Source organism: Lutjanus erythropterus, chromosome 9 (assembly GCF_056507025.1).
Source record: "Lutjanus erythropterus isolate fLutEry1 chromosome 9, fLutEry1.hap2, whole genome shotgun sequence".
NCBI lineage: Eukaryota > Metazoa > Chordata > Actinopteri > Lutjaniformes > Lutjanidae > Lutjanus > Lutjanus erythropterus.
Window position 1 is genome coordinate 22,839,816 of NC_139325.1, and position 15,739 is coordinate 22,855,554.

The 15,739-nt window shown below is 39.1% G+C and overlaps 1 protein-coding gene across 1 annotated transcript; it reads right to left on the reverse strand.

Annotated features, from left to right (window-relative positions):
* Positions 1-1,439: 1,439 nt before the first annotated feature.
* dbpb (D site albumin promoter binding protein b) lies at positions 1,440-13,746 on the reverse strand. The gene is made up of 5 exons (XM_084726639.1): positions 13,139-13,746; positions 12,428-12,718; positions 10,125-10,562; positions 5,210-5,466; positions 1,440-3,768 (listed from the first exon to the last, which is right to left on the reverse strand). Exons 2-5 carry the CDS (start codon positions 12,615-12,617, stop codon positions 3,553-3,555), a joined length of 1,101 nt encoding a protein of 366 aa, XP_084582765.1. The 5' UTR covers positions 12,618-12,718; positions 13,139-13,746; the 3' UTR covers positions 1,440-3,552.
* Positions 13,747-15,739: the final 1,993 nt, after the last annotated feature.

The window sequence follows — 15,739 nt, forward strand, 5'->3', positions numbered from 1 at the left end:
ACTGTGACTTATATCTTTCTTTCTATTACTGATCTATAGGCTGGTATACATACTTTTATTTTGTAATCATACCCTCTTCTCAACTGAATATTCTACATCAGCTGCATTGAGCACGTTATTCCCCTAAATATTGAGTGCATTTCATTTATAAACGTGTAAAATACTCCTTGAATGTCCAAGGGGAGCACATTGCCTTTTGTTCGGCAAGACATTTGGACTGCTTTGTCTATTAAAGGAATGTACACAATGTGAACAAACAAAGAATACCAAAACAAATAGCCTTGAGACATTTCATTGCATGTTCTAGTCTGGTTATCAGGCTTTAAGTAAATAAAAGAACAAGTAGTCCTCCGGAAATTTGACCTCAGTTGCCCATTCTCTCCCGGTCCAAACTGAGCTTTATTTCAAGCTGCAGGCACACAAAGCTGAAGAGACGCATCCTGAACGACTTAAGACAAGGGATGCACAATATTATCAGCACATCATGGATCAATAAAGGCTTTAAAATGAAATATTGTATCCGCCTGTCATATTGGCATGCGCTTTAATTGTGCTCATGCGACACGAGTATGCCATGTCTGTGGTGTGGGAGTTTTTTGAAGTGTCTGAAATGGATATCAAAGTTAGCTATTTACAATTACAATTAAAAACAATGTCAGCAGCAGCTTTTTTTCTTTTGCCCACTAATTTTGTACATTTTGAAAATCATTGTGATCTATTTTGTGTCTGCATCTGCCAGGAGGCCACCATGATAAGAGGAGGCACAATAATGTGTTAATTCCACCACAGGAGAGACTAACTAGGCTGCACCAACAAAGATTAATATATTTTATGATTAGTTATAATCAAAACTAGGTTAAAAATGGACAATTAAAAACTAATCTCTGTCTATTAAATCCAAGTTTAGTGATAGAAAACTAAAACTAAATAGAGTTGAACAATATGGAGCTGCTTAGCATGGATGAGAAATTTAAGTGCTGTTGGGACCTTTCTCATAAGTACTGTTTGCTATTAAAAGTTTTTGAAAAATGAAAAGAAAATGTTACATTGGTTGGTAGCTATCTTAACAGTTAAAAGAAATGAACAAACATTATTTGTTAACTATCTATCTAAAAACTTGCTCAGTTTATCCCTCACCTTGCTTTGAGGAATTTGATTATTCTGCTCAGCTGACCTCAAATAGGCAGTTGCTTTCAAAGTTAAACCTCCTCAAGGGTAACTTTAAATTAGAGTTTCAAGTTTTGGTGAAACAGAATTAAATGTAATCTAGGTTTAGAGTAAAAACGTGTGTTGATGAATAAATTCTTCAACCTAGCCTTCACATTCTCTGCAGTTAGCTGGAAAAATGGTGCATATATCGGCATCAGCAATCCAATATTGTGCCTCCCTACTAAAAGCAACAAATGTGATGAAAACACCTGAGAAAAGCAAAGCAGCAGTGAATGAGAACAATCTTTTATTGGTGTATTTGGAAAAATCTCGACTACATCCAAATAACCAGCACTGAGTGGGGCTGGGCACCATGGACACCACTGATGCAGCAGGGCAGTTGTAGTTCAATTAAGAGTCACTAAAAGATTTATCAACCACATCTGTGAGGATATTAGAGACTAGATCCTGTTGGGAGAGCAAACAATCACTGATTGAGGTGATAAAGGCTGAAATAAACCAACAAGGAGCATATTGATAGTGTGCATAGTCCATACACCGCTGAGGGAACAGAAGAGGTCATCATGAAAGGTAAAGTAAGTCTGCGTGGCGTTCAAGTTACTGAGCCACGCTTTGTGAAATCCATGGCAGCGGTAGTGTCCGAGTAATGTCTGGAGGTCTGAGACAGGATGCAAATAGCAGACAGTGAGGGTGTTTTTCCATTTGAATAGTCTTTCTGAGGAACACTGAAGATCAAAGATGTTTCAAGGTGCAACAGATCATGTTCATCCAAAGAAAGAAAATCATTCAATAATATAGAATAGCAACAACAAGAGGGATAATCATCATAATCATAACAATAATAATAATAGCAGAAATGGTAACTATTCATCATGGTCATTAAGGGGATTAAAATCACACTCTATTACTAGTCATCCCTCCCCCAGGAACATAACATAGTGTACCATGCCACTGTGTAGTTGTTGTGGGTACACAGAGAAGTTTATAGATACAGTAAAAAGTAATAACAGGAGTAAACAGTAAGGAAAGGAGCAGTATTGAAAAAGCACTAAATAGCAATAAGCTTTTGTGGATCAACAATAGGAAATTTTGGCTTTTATTTCTCCCAGAAATCTGAGAATTTAACACCATTCCACTCAATGGGGGCATCAAACCCATCTCCTGGAATACATCAAACACACAAAATAGGATAGAGGCCTATCCAATATACACTTACACATCTCTCCCCTCCCATATGCTAATTAAAGTGTGTTCATACTTACAGTAAAGTAACGATGTGCATTTTACCGGGAAGATTGATTACTATTTCTGAGTACAACACTGAGATCTGAACAGGGACAAAATGTTATATGGGAAGAGTTTGCACATAGCTGCAAAGGGGGTAGGCGAGACGGAAATAGAGCAGTTGGATAATAGAGAAACAGAGGAAGAGAAATGTCCCAAACAACTCAAAGAGAGGATCAAGAGGAGCAGAGTTTCCCAGGGCATCACAACAGCAGGCTTTCACCAGCTTAGGTAAGATACGAAAAACACCAGCGCAGATTAAAAAGCACTCGACTGGGATAGAGAAAAAGAGTCAAAGATACAAGTGTGGACAAGAGGAAGATGTACCAGTCGCGTAAAGTTAAGCTCAAAGTACAAAGAAATAATATCGTCGGGGAACTGAAAAAAGTCAAAAGAATGCACAAGACAAGTGTTGAAGATAGTGCTGGACTGTTTACATGGTGTGTCCCCTCATTTCTCTCTAGCATGCCCCATTCCCAGTGACAGAAACAACAGGAAAAAAAATTAAGTGCTTGAGTAAAATCCACAAAAATGTTGAACTATACGATTATAAGATAATTTTTGCTCTCTATATTACAATTGTTACATGCGTCCTCGCCCCTGCTGCTGCGTCCTGACTAATAATCAAGTCGAAAAATACCCATCGATGGCTGACCACCTGTTAAACGTCTCCTGACTCCTCATCTATAATAAAAAGATATTTACCATAGCTTTGCCCTGCCTCTATGTCCCCCGCCATGTAGAAAATATACAAAATTATTCTCCAAATTTGCTCTCCCTCTAATTTTTCTTTAAGTATTATAAAAATATACAATTCTCCAATAACAAAACTCTTAAAAGTCACATCTTTCATCTGTTAAATTATTCTCTCTGTCTTTCACTTTTAAGAGCCGACACCTCGACAAAACAAGACACCTGAGCTTCATTACACAAACCTTCTCCTTGTCTTATACATTCATCATCATCATAATCATCAGCTTCCTCATCATCATCATCATTTTCTCGACCCCATTCTGTCCATTCTGTGCCACCCAAAAAAAGTCTTAAATTTAATCCAGCTTTGATTCCTCCTCTTGCTGATTTTGCTCCACGCCATCATCACTGGTCAGCGAGGCGGTTCTCGTATTTACTAAGGATGTTGCGACAGCGGCCCAGTTCCTTCCGAATCTCAGCCACTTCCTGCCGCAGGGCGGCGTTCTCTCGCTCCAGGTAGGCAGCGCGCACGGATATCTGGTTCTCCTTCAGACGGCGAGCGTCTCGGGAACGCTTTGCCGCCTCGTTGTTTTTGTACCTCCTGGTCCAGTACTTCTCGTCCTAACAGAGGACAGACAGAAACAGTACACATTGATTATCCACTCAAACCGTTTACCTGAGCCAATCATGGAATTATTAGGAAGCATTCTGATAAAATAATCAATGAACGGTCAGGGTTTTTTCTTAAGAAGTGTGTAGTACTCTTGTGCAGCCTAACTCCAATGATGCTATTGGTGATGTGGGTGTTTGGCCATGAATGAGCGTGGGACAAGTTCCTTTCAGATGCTTTATCTTCAGAGTTTGGTCTGTACTGAGTTTGTGTCTGAAAGCAAATAAAGTATGCAAACAACTTGCTGTACAAAACCACTGCTGGAGAACTAACATACACTGGGACTGGCTGATGTAACAATATTATTTCAATACGTTAGATTTTGGATATCATTATATTGTGATATGTCATACGTGTTATCTTTTCCTGATTTTTAAGGCTTCATTACAGTAAAGTGATGTAATCTTCTGAACTTACCAGACTGCTCTAGCCATTCTGTTAGTTGCTTTTATCCACTTAGTTATTATATCGACATTACTGATGATTATTTATCAAAACTGTCATTGTGTTAATATTTTGTGAAAGCAGCAATAGTCATCCCTTCAGTAGTGTCCCTGTACTGATAAATATCAATATCAAGGTATTATAGACAGTACAGAATGTTGTGTTCTTAACTTTGTGGCTCTTGTGCTTATTATTATCCTGCTTCTTTGTGTGTGTAATGTTTTTATTGATAGACTTTCTTATTCTGAAAAGTAAATAAATATCTACTTCCTCACTTACTCACAGCATTCTGTTACTCTATTATTCTGAACCCCCATATGAGACATTTTTAGGGATGCACAATAAATATGGCAGCTGATATATTAGGTAACGTATTGGTAGATAATTGGAAATTCAAATTATCACTCATTATTCTCTTGATGACATTATAGCTGATAAATAAGTTTGGTTAGGCAGAGCTACAGAGTATTAAATTATCCATCTTCACTCACTGCATCTTAGGCTTTGTTATCCTCGGGTGTAAACAAACTGCAGGTTCTATGATTTTAAAATACAAAAATGTGAAATTGTCAGTTATCTTATCAGTTATTATCAATTATCAGTATTGGCTTTATAAAATCTGTATCAGGCATCTCTACTATTTTTTATAAGACAATAAGTTTTTCTGCTCTTATATTACCTATTTGTATGTTTAATGTGTGCACTTTCCTTTAATTAAATCATACATACCTTAGAATTAGAGGTATAACAATTAGATTACTTCTCTGGAACATGTGCATACATCTTAATGTTTTTTACATGTGTTGTGTGTCTTGTTTTATATGTTATGTTTCGTCGTGTGTGGATCCGAGGAATAGTAGCTGCCACCTTAGAATAATATGCAGAATAAAGAATAATAAATTGACCACTACTGGTCTGAATATCTCCATTGCTCCAGTGAAGACTCACCTTCATGTTGTCCGGCACCAGGATCTTGCGGGCCTTCTTGATCATCGGCTGCGGTTTGAGCTCCTCCTCGCTGAAAGAATGCCTCATGGGGTCAAAGTTCTGCTGGCCAGAGGAGCTGGACATAGTGTCTGAAGGATCCAGGTCAAACATTCCCACCACATCTGGCCCGCTGCCCGTGGGCGTCAGCAGAGGTGGACAAGAGGACGAAGAGGAGGAGCAGGGTGACTCACAGGAGTCGTTCATACTCGTCTGACTCCCTGAAACGAAAGGGGAAGAAGAACAGGTTTTAAATGCTTTTCACTGAACTGCATTTATCCTTAAATTGCTAACACTGTCAGTGTTGGATTGAACCACTGATGACAACAGCACAAAGACATGCAGTAATACATGATGATGGCCACCAGATGGAGGCAGAGAGCTACTTTCATAGAGTTATAAACAACAAACAACATTCCTTCACCCTCCACTGCTTTTCTATCAACTTTCATGGATGGTAAGGTTTTCAGGGACAAGGTCATCTCTAAAGACTATTCTGTGAATATACGCTGCAAATACAAATAATTACATAGTATAATGCATATAATTTTTAGTATTAATATGAACAGACATAATGGAACTACAGGTTGCTGTAGAAAAAATACTCAGTGATTATATATTATATATAGTTATAGATTATATATAGCATTTAAAGTACTGCATACTAGATCAGATCATTATAATCTATTACACACCTGCACACTGTAAATAATAAAAAACTACAATCACAAACCGTTATTATGTGTGTACCAGTGCTAAAACAACATAATTACAGTCCTTATGGTCTTGGAGAGTCAATGGAATTTCCTTTATTCTACTGTACAAACCAGCACTTTGAAAAATCCCAAACACATGCATTCAGCTGGTGATCATGATATTGGTTACTATTACTAATCAAAACCACAAATTCTGCTACCCCAAAGCCAACACCCAGAACTAAATACCAATAGAGAAATCTAAAACTGGAAATGTTATGTAACTTTCTACCCCTCCCCTTAAAACCAGTTTCTTTAAGTGGGGCCGGTATAGGGCTATACCTCACCCCACCCCCTTTAAGCACCTCACATAACTGACTTTCCTTCTCTATAAGAGGCAAAACGCCCCCTAACCGTTCCTGTTGTATGTCCATACAAACAGGAAAATCAATACTCTTCTTATAAATAGGGTCAGATTCAATGGAAGATAACTTTAAACTTTTACTTTGACACTATTATAGATTAATGCGAGGCAGGGAAATGAGTTAACCTAACATTTATCTAACAAATTCAACTTAAAATAAAAATAACTTTAAAATGATTTCATTTGGCAAGGAGAACCATGTCCAATCACATTATATGACAAACATTGATAAGTCAGGGATAAAAGAAAACTTGATTAATTTCAGACTTGACTTTTAATCAATTCATTGATTAATAGTCAAGCTTCTTAAATATGAATATTTTGTAGTGTCTAGTGGACAAAACAAAACCTTTTAGGATGTCACTTTGGGCTTGTCATTTTTCATACATTTCTGATATTTAAACAAACAACTGATCATTAGATTATTGTAATAATCATTAGTTGCGGCCCTAAAGGTTGGCTTTACAAATTACTACAGAATCACATAAACAAAGCCTGTAAACCAGTTCCACAAAGCTGGTAATTAATACAGACTTACTATGTGGAAACACTATACAAACGCATTATAAAAAGTACAGAACATGGTGAAATGGGCTAAAAAAATCTCAACACTGAGTGTTAGGAGAACAGTCAGGTTACTGTTTGGAGAAAAACACAAACATTCCCTCTGTCTATGATATTTGTTGCCACATGTTGAACATATTATCTATGGAGCTGTAATATATAAGCAGCTATCAAATGAGTAATGGTTGTGTAATGGTCAGGTAACATAAGGACACGTCTTCACACCAGGTGCACCCTAAGGTGCAAAGTGTTCCCTCATGATATTCCCATGTTCCACATGACAATGCCTCCTTAACACAGCAAAACAAATGAAAGAGTGTTTTCACACACACCAAGATGAAGTCAAGCATGTGCTATAGGAAATAATCAGCGGGTGTAAACGTCACTGGATCGTGGTGTGGATACCGAGGGCAACTAAGAGCTACTGAGGCCAGAAAACATGCACATTTTCCAGACAGATTTAAGTGATTTCTGCTCCTTAAACCTGACAGCAGGGACAAGTCAGTGCAACCACTTGGTGCTGCGTTTTGTTGGAATGAAAACCTCCAAGCCCTCGGCCCTCCTGTGGTACGAGGTTACCTCTCCCTGCTTTTCGGACAGCTCTGGAAAGCTTACTAAGTTGATTTGGTGCATTTTTGTTAACGTGTTTCACGTTTTTAAAAAAATGATCCAATACATGACAACACACATTTCAGGACTCGTATAACAGCATTCCAAGAACGCCTGACGCAGCAGTCAACACCAACAGTAGCCTCGCTCCTTCTTAGGTGCCTAATATAATCACATGTTGTTGGGTGTTGCTCCATTCAATATTAATGCAGCAGCTGTTGGGTGGGAGCCTTTATGATGCAGCAGATTAGAATATAACTTCTCTATTTTCAATCTTTGGGAGCGGTGATGAGAATTATTCACTCAACTTCATGCCAAACTCATAATGACATATATAAAGTAGGGCTGCAACTAATGATTATCGTCATTATTGACTGATTTGTTGATTATTTTCTCAATTAACTGATTAGTTGTTTGGTCTATAAAGTCAGAAAATTGTGAAAAATGAAAACTGAAATGTTGATCAGAAAGTCTCAGATGACTTCCTCAAATGTCAGATGTAAGATCTTCAGTTTACTGTCATAGAGAACTAAAGAAACCAGAAAATATTCACATTTGAGAAAGCTAAATCATAGAATTGGGACGTTTTTTTTCTAAAGAAATGATACAAAATGTTTGCCAATTAATTTAATAGTCAATTAATAATCAACAATTTGTTGCAGTTCTGATAAAAAAAGATTCAAATATATTATACTTTTAACCAATGATCAGACAAAATTCTTTATTTAATATGTGTTGTAATTAGAAATTCTACTTATTTTCATATAATTGTAAGATTTTATATAAAGCCAGACAGATGTATTGGTCAACCAATATTATAGATCAATAATTACCTATCACATCAGTATCAGTGTATATGTTGTCCAATATGTGCCAATACAAAACTTTTTATTTTTGACAGAACATAATGCAGATTGCTTTTATTTCTTAGTTTTATATCCTTTTTCTTTATTCAAGTTTACTTACAACTATTGGTATTATGTCACTGTTTCAGTTCCCTGATATTATTTTCAATAATAAAGTTTACTGTTAAACTATAAAATACCTCCATCACATATCTTTGTCCAAAGTGTTAACCTCTTTTTAAGGATCATTGCAAAAAAATACACCTTTGTGTATATATTATATAGTCTGTATATTATATGCTATATAAAGAATATCAGCCAATATATTAGTTTAGTTTAGTTTAGTTTAGTCTAGTTTAGTTTAGTTTATATCAGTGAGTATGTACAAAAGATATTAGTCTCAAAAAGACCAGATTTACCTCACTAGCTAATTTCCATCTGCAGTCTCTGAGCAGGTGAAAGAAGGATCAATACCAGATCTTTTTTTTACTTCTTAATATCAGTATTGGCTCCAAAAATCCAGTATCAGTCCTGTCCTATGTAATGAGACTCAAAATATTCCCCTTTTCAAATGACGATGAGGCTTAATATTCTTATTAATATGTTTTGTAATTCCATGTAATTATAAGATTTTACATTATATAAAGGGACTGTAATCCAGAAGCATGGGGCAATATAAATGCATTGTCAGAGTTAATAAATGCACACTTTGTCACTCAAAGACTGAATTAAAGGTCCTGCTTTAACATCCCGCACAGTACAAAGCTGTCTTGTGGATGTCAGTGTACTTGATGTCATTCATTGTTGATTAAAATGTTGTGTTAGAAGTCGAGCAGCAGCAGCAGCAGCAGCAGCAGCAGAGGGAAACTCTTCCTGTTGCTGTGTCTGTCCCTCCCCCTGTGGGCTCCTCCTCCCTGTCTATTGGCCCTGCCTCTAGTTCTCTCACTCCAGTACTCTCATCAGGCTCGGCACGTGTACTGACGCGTACACATGGCTGTGGCGTGTGAAGTGGGGAGAGATTTAAAGACACGCAACCGCAAAACACTCCACACACTCCTCTCTCTCTCTCTTTTTCTCTCTCTCTCTCTCTCTCTGCCTCTCTCTGAGTACTGTTTTGACCCTGCTGCACATTAATAATTGGCTGGGACTGAATGCTGATTGTGTTGTACACTGCAGTGCACACATCACATGCCAAACTGAACCAAAAACTCCTTGTCATTGCTGTGAGGTTGACTCATCAAAAAGCTCCAGACTTCGTTCTTCACTACACCTCTTTCTCCATGGATCCCTCACCCAACGTTTAACCCTGCACCCTGCTACAAAATGAAAAGTAAAGCAGCCATTTCTAAACTCTGTGTTCTCTCTTTCAGGTTGACTTTGCATTTCAAGCCATGTGACTGTGTCTGCTGCCTTCAGTTTGTCCCCACAGCACAGAAAAATGCTTGGTCACCATGGTATTTGCTATAAACTCAAAGGAGAGTTAAAATGCTGAATCACAAGCCCGTGGGAACCTTATATGCAGCACACCACATAACCTTGATTACATTTCCACCAATACTGAATTGTAGGGTCTACTAGTCTCATATCAGGGGACAATTTGTTTTTTTTTTTCAACATGTCAACTCTGCAAAGTTTGTAGAACTTCCATGGAGCTGATATGGTCAGACCTTGGAGAATAAACTGTCCTTCAACTGTCCAACAATTTAGCTAAGAACAGAATGGTCCATGTTAAGTGAACTCACCGTGAAGACAGTCGCTGCCTCCTGCGAGGCCCTGCGGCTGAGCCACCTCCAAGCCAATGAGCGATGGAGAAGAAGAGGACGAGGTTGATGAAGATGAAGAGCCAGGTGGGGATGAGGGCGGTAGGCACTGGGAGCTCTGGTTGGGGACAGCGGACTGGGAGCTCTGTGAGGGGATCTGGGCTGAGCTGGAGCTGTTGTTATTATGCATGCTGCCCATTCCATTTTCAGTCAGAAACTCCTCCAAGTCCATGTACTGGAGCTGGAAGAGGCCCCCATCTGCAGGCAGGGTGCGATCCCACAAGAGAGGCCCCAAGAACTGGTTGAAACTTCCTGTTCCATTTCCACCACAACTACTACTGCTGTTACTGCCTATTCCACTGCCATTCCTCATGGAGCACACTCCCAAGGAGTCCTCGTCAAGGTCCAGCCTGTCTTTATCTGCCAGAGACAGGAGAGCAGAAACATTATCAATAACGAATAAAGATGCAATGATGCTAGAAACTCAAGGTATGATAACACCACAATAAAAAGTCTGATATTTATCAGGATATTAAAAAAAGAAAAATTACATCTTTAAAAATGTCCTTTATTAAATAAGCAGTTTTGCTCAGATAAAATCAGTTTTTCATTTTCAATTTAAAGTTCTTCTGCTTTCCTCCTTTAATAACATAAAATAAAGTTGCCAGCCATGGCAAAAAATAAATAAATAAATAATTGAATTGTCCTTGGCAATTAATGTTTTAATTATGTATGTACAAAAGATTCAAATAATCAGCTTGTCATCAAGCCTCTGCAGAAGCCTGATAACAACCTGATCATTTGAATCAGGTGTGTTGGAGCAGGGAGACATCTAAACATGCAGGGCAGAGGTCCCTGAGGACAAGGGTTGGGAAACACTGAGCTACCTAATCAACATCAATCATCAGGTAGCTAGGTACATCTAGGACTGGGCATTATTTAGAAAAGTTCTCAAAATACTCAATACCAGTCCACTTAAAGTGATACTAATACCAACAGTGTACTTCATTTGATGTCTTTTTTCAAAGGTTTTTCTTTATAGAGAACACTTGTGGTGATTAAAACTATAATAATCATTTTTTTCTAGAGCAGGGTACCAAAAGTACTGAATGCAGGCATCATTTGAATGGAGACGTTTTGATACTACTTGGTACTGGGTTATTTCAATCAATACCTCAAAGTACTGAAGACCGGTGCCCAGCTCAAGCTAAATCTGATAGCCAATTTTAGCAAAACACTAACTAGCTAGCTAATCTACATCAATCATTAGCTCGCTAGTTTGCGAGCATTTTAAGACGTGACTATATGTCGCTTTTAAAGGTCTGCCAGCAACATCTTTTAACCAACTTCAGATGTTTTCTCATCATAGATAAGCGTAGCACAGAGCATATCTAAGTACAAGAAACAGGAAAGGAAAAAGTTAACAGAGGTTCCACTGGGTACCAAGTTTGTTATTGGAGCACAGTGCAAAAATGGGCGGGACTAAGGACAGCTCAATTGCAAAACAAAAACAATGCAGCAGTCAGTAGCAGACCTTAAATAAAATAAAGAAAATATGAAATAAAATAATTAACCATGTAACATCACAGTATATGTACAGTATTTTTTTTCCAGACATGTTTATTACAATACAGTATAGTTGGTATATTAAAGATGATAAAGAATAATTTTGGTTCTACTCTAAAAACTTCATAGAAGGTTTTTCTTGAGATACTTTATTCTGTAACAAATGCTAACTTAAGATGCACCTCTGTAAAATGTCCATCTTTGTCTCACACACACACACACACACACAAAAACATACTCACAGATGGACCAGATGGTAGCTGAATTGCAGCATTAAGCAAGAGCCAAAACCAATTTGTTGTCACAACATATACATAAGCTCCTGAACAAATCTCACAATTGGTGCGTTTTGGCACCGCCGGCCACCGTAACGCATGCCTGCACAGCACTACAGCTAAACCAAAACTTGTTATCACTCATTGTAATCTGGATCCTAATTTGAAGTCACAGCAGGGATTATAATTCGTCAGGGTCATGGAATAGTCCCCATATGTGTGATTGTTTCATCAGACTTTTGTGTGTAAAATATGACAAATGTTGTGTTTGTTATATAATAATGTTACATATTTGTGTAACAATAAAAGCAGCAGTAGGTGGAACAGCCCTGTATCATTTATTCATGCTCTGCCAGTACACATATTGAAGATAGATTGTCAGGTGCTACTGGTGCTGAACATAAACAACAACTGGGACATCATCAAATGAGAGGGGTTTCTCACCTTTTGCGTCACATGGCGTTTTTAAGCGTTGGTCTCCCTTCATTGGGTGCTGCAGGAGGGATTTAAGACCTGTCATGGAGTTCAGATGCCCCCCTGTGAGGGACCCTGCAGGCTGGGTACAACTTCCAAACTGTGGGCTTGCGCCAGCTGGGAGGTCGGGGGTCGGAAGCTGGGAGAGCTGCCTGGACATCCTGGACCAGACGGGGTCGCAGAGAGACACCTGGGGCACTTGAAGGGGCGTGGTAATCTGACCGGAGCACCTACCAATAGGACAAGTGTGCTGCTGGATGACTGTGCGTGAGTGAGTGTGTGCACGAGGAGGGGAGGGTTGGGGTGGAGGGTAGAAAGAGAGAGATAGTTTTTAGAAGTGTCCATGCAGAATAAAGCAACCATTGTAATGTTCATACAAGTATGGACACATAATTAATGACGCAGTTTAAAGACATAATTTGCAATATCTTCCTTTAAAACAATGTATAGACTCATAAAAACACAAAACCCCTTCAATCAACACTTATGACTCACGAGAAGTGCATGCTTTCTCATTATTTTGCCGTGCTCGGGACATTTTACCAAACCAAAACGTCGGTATTTGACGTCCTGGAAATGAAACTCAGTAATCAACTTGTCTTTCTGGTCCGTTTACGAGCAGCTCTGACAAATTCTACTAATTCTATCTTCAAGTTTTAAAAAAACACATGCAACTTTTACCTTTCACCTTTGGTTCTGAAGTTATTTCCTCGTAGAAATATTCTCATCGAAATATTCCATTGCAGTTGAATGTTGTTGAAACTGTTCAGTAGATGAAGCTGTTATTCTCAAGAGGAGCAGTGTGGGAGGGACAGTCAGACCATCTGAGTGAGAATACTGTCCATAATAATGAAAAAAAAAATGCAAAGGCGTGAAAATCAAAATGAAATCCGCGCTGCTTGGACGCGAAAATGTTGGAATTCAAACTTAAGGAGTAAAATCCCGAGTGAATCAAACAGATGGATCCAAAATAGTTGCAGTCCGTCAAAACAAAACAACCGAAAACACACACACACACACACAGCGACGAGGGCAGTGGCTGTATTGGTCAGATGACAAGTTGTATTGGTGTTTCTCTCCTCTGTGCTGTCGCGCTCTGCTGTCCCTCTCCGGGGGCAGGAGAAGGAGGAGGAGGAGGAGTGGGGGGGGTCGTTTCCTCTTTCTCTGTCTGTACTTTTTTGCATCCGGTGGATCCAGTCACGGGCGCACGAGCTTCGGTCTGTGTTTGGGGCCGTGCGACGTCCACGTACGACCGTCCTCTCTCTACCTCTCTCTCTCTCTCTCTCAGCTGGAACGGACACGGGCAGTTCACGTGACGTCACACCCCGCGGAACACAAGCGAGGGGGGCGGGGCCTGGGGAGGTTTAACAGACCTTATTATTCATGAGACACACCTACCCTCGTGCCACACTTCGAGGAGAACAGGCTGTTTGTTTTGTCTGACAGGTACCAACACACTGACTGTTCCTACAGTCTGTCTGTGCTGCAGAAATGAAGATTTTAACTTAAGGACCATTGCACCAAATCTGTGCTCTTTTGGTCCCCAGGACATTACATGCATATATGGATGGATAAAAAGTATCTATTGTATTCTCAAACAAAGTGTCCTGCACTTTTTCCTAATTGCAATTTGAAGATACACCAGGTGTCTCAAACTCAAATTGGCTAGGGGCCACTGTTGGTATTGTCATCTCATAGGAGCCACTTCAATATTCAAGTGCTGCTAAGAAAGCACAATATTTATGGAAATTTCCTTTTTTAATAGTTCCATTACAAACATATTGTCATCACACTTAACAAAAAATAATTTCTACACATTTTTAGTTGGCTCCTTGTCCAAAAATCTGGGACATTCCACAAGTGATACGATGAATAAAAAGTAGCAAAATTTTAGTGTCCTGAAGGTCACGGGAAGACCAAGAGTAAGTGTTTTTATAAGTGTTCTCATAGTTTTTATTGATGCCATGTGGCTACATTTCATGTGTTTGCAAATGCCATGCTAAAAACTTATTCTTTCCATTTTCAGTCCTATTCTGAAACATGCACCGTCTTCCATTTAGAAACCATATATAAATAAATAAAATGGCCTGAGATTAGTCATTACACATTTTAAGATTAAGTGTGTGTTTTTAGATACGGTGCTGAAAAACATATATAATTAAGCTTATTGTTTAAATTTTACAACATACTGATGGCACTGGTGCAATGGACCCTTTAAACTTGTAGGCGTTCACACATCACTCATGCAGTTCTACTCATGCTCACTGGCTCAAAACTTTGTTCATGTCTCTTTTGGCATTCTGTAATAATCAGGTAGAGCAGCATGGCTTTTCCAGCTCCCTTGTAATCCACAGAAAACGTGAGTGTGCCGTTTTTTCAGGCGGGAGGAACGCTTCAGCACGTTGCCTCCCGGCGTACAATAGCTGTTCCAGCTCACGTGTAGAAAGCACGGGGAGACCAGGCCTGTCCGCTGGCGGCTCTGCCTCTGATTGGCTTCGAACATTCGACGCTCCGCCCACGACGAGCGCGGATTGGGCAGAAATAGGTCGAATAAACCCGCCCGCACAGATTCCCCCCCGTGCATGCCACTGCCGCGTGAGACCAGTTCGAAACACAAAGAAGCGCGAGGAGGGCTGTCTGGTCTACTGTACAGTTGCAGAGCACATGAACAACACTGCGCGCCACCTTGATACACCCCTTTGATACTTCTTTTGACAGAGTTGGACGTGAAAAAGTTGACATTTGAATAGCTGAGTGACTGAAGTCATAACACACCTCAAAAATTATAAAGTCAAAATGAATACTACAGAGTCAGAATGAATTTTATTAAGTAAATATGAATAATATTGGCTGCATCAAGGCTGCTAACTGTATGAAAGGGTTCTGGGCTGTGAGACTCCTTGACTTTTAATAACACCATCTAAATGAAACTTTTGTTCAGCTGTGGGCCCCTAAGTTGGGCACCACCTGTCACCCCACCTCAGACAGTACTGGGTATGAATCATCATATTTTTATGTTTGCATGCATGGCAGATGGATTTTATGCACTTACTTGTGACATTAGATGCCTAATGTGCAATATTTTTCTTTAAAAAACAATGTAGACTCATGTAACACTGAAGTATGCGGTGGCAGTGAAATTGACCTCTGCCCATATTTCTGTATTTTCTCATTATTATTTGATGTTTTCAAAAAGAGACCCAAGAATCAGCCATCTTTTCAGTGTGTTTATGAACAGCTCAGACACATCCTACTAACCGCCTTTAAAATCACTTGAAGCCA

Excerpts from the sequence above, each read along its gene's own strand:
- dbpb (XM_084726639.1), bottom strand. The coding sequence starts at position 12,617 with ATGTCCAGGCAGCTCTCCCAGCTTCCGACCCCCGACCTCCCAGCTGGC. Across the intron at positions 10,563-12,427 it reads AACGCCATGTGACGCAAAAG|ATAAAGACAGGCTGGACCTT; the intron begins GTGAGAAACCCC and ends TGTCTCTGGCAG. Across the intron at positions 3,769-5,209 it reads TGGTGCCGGACAACATGAAG|GACGAGAAGTACTGGACCAG; the intron begins GTGAGTCTTCAC and ends GTCCTCTGTTAG.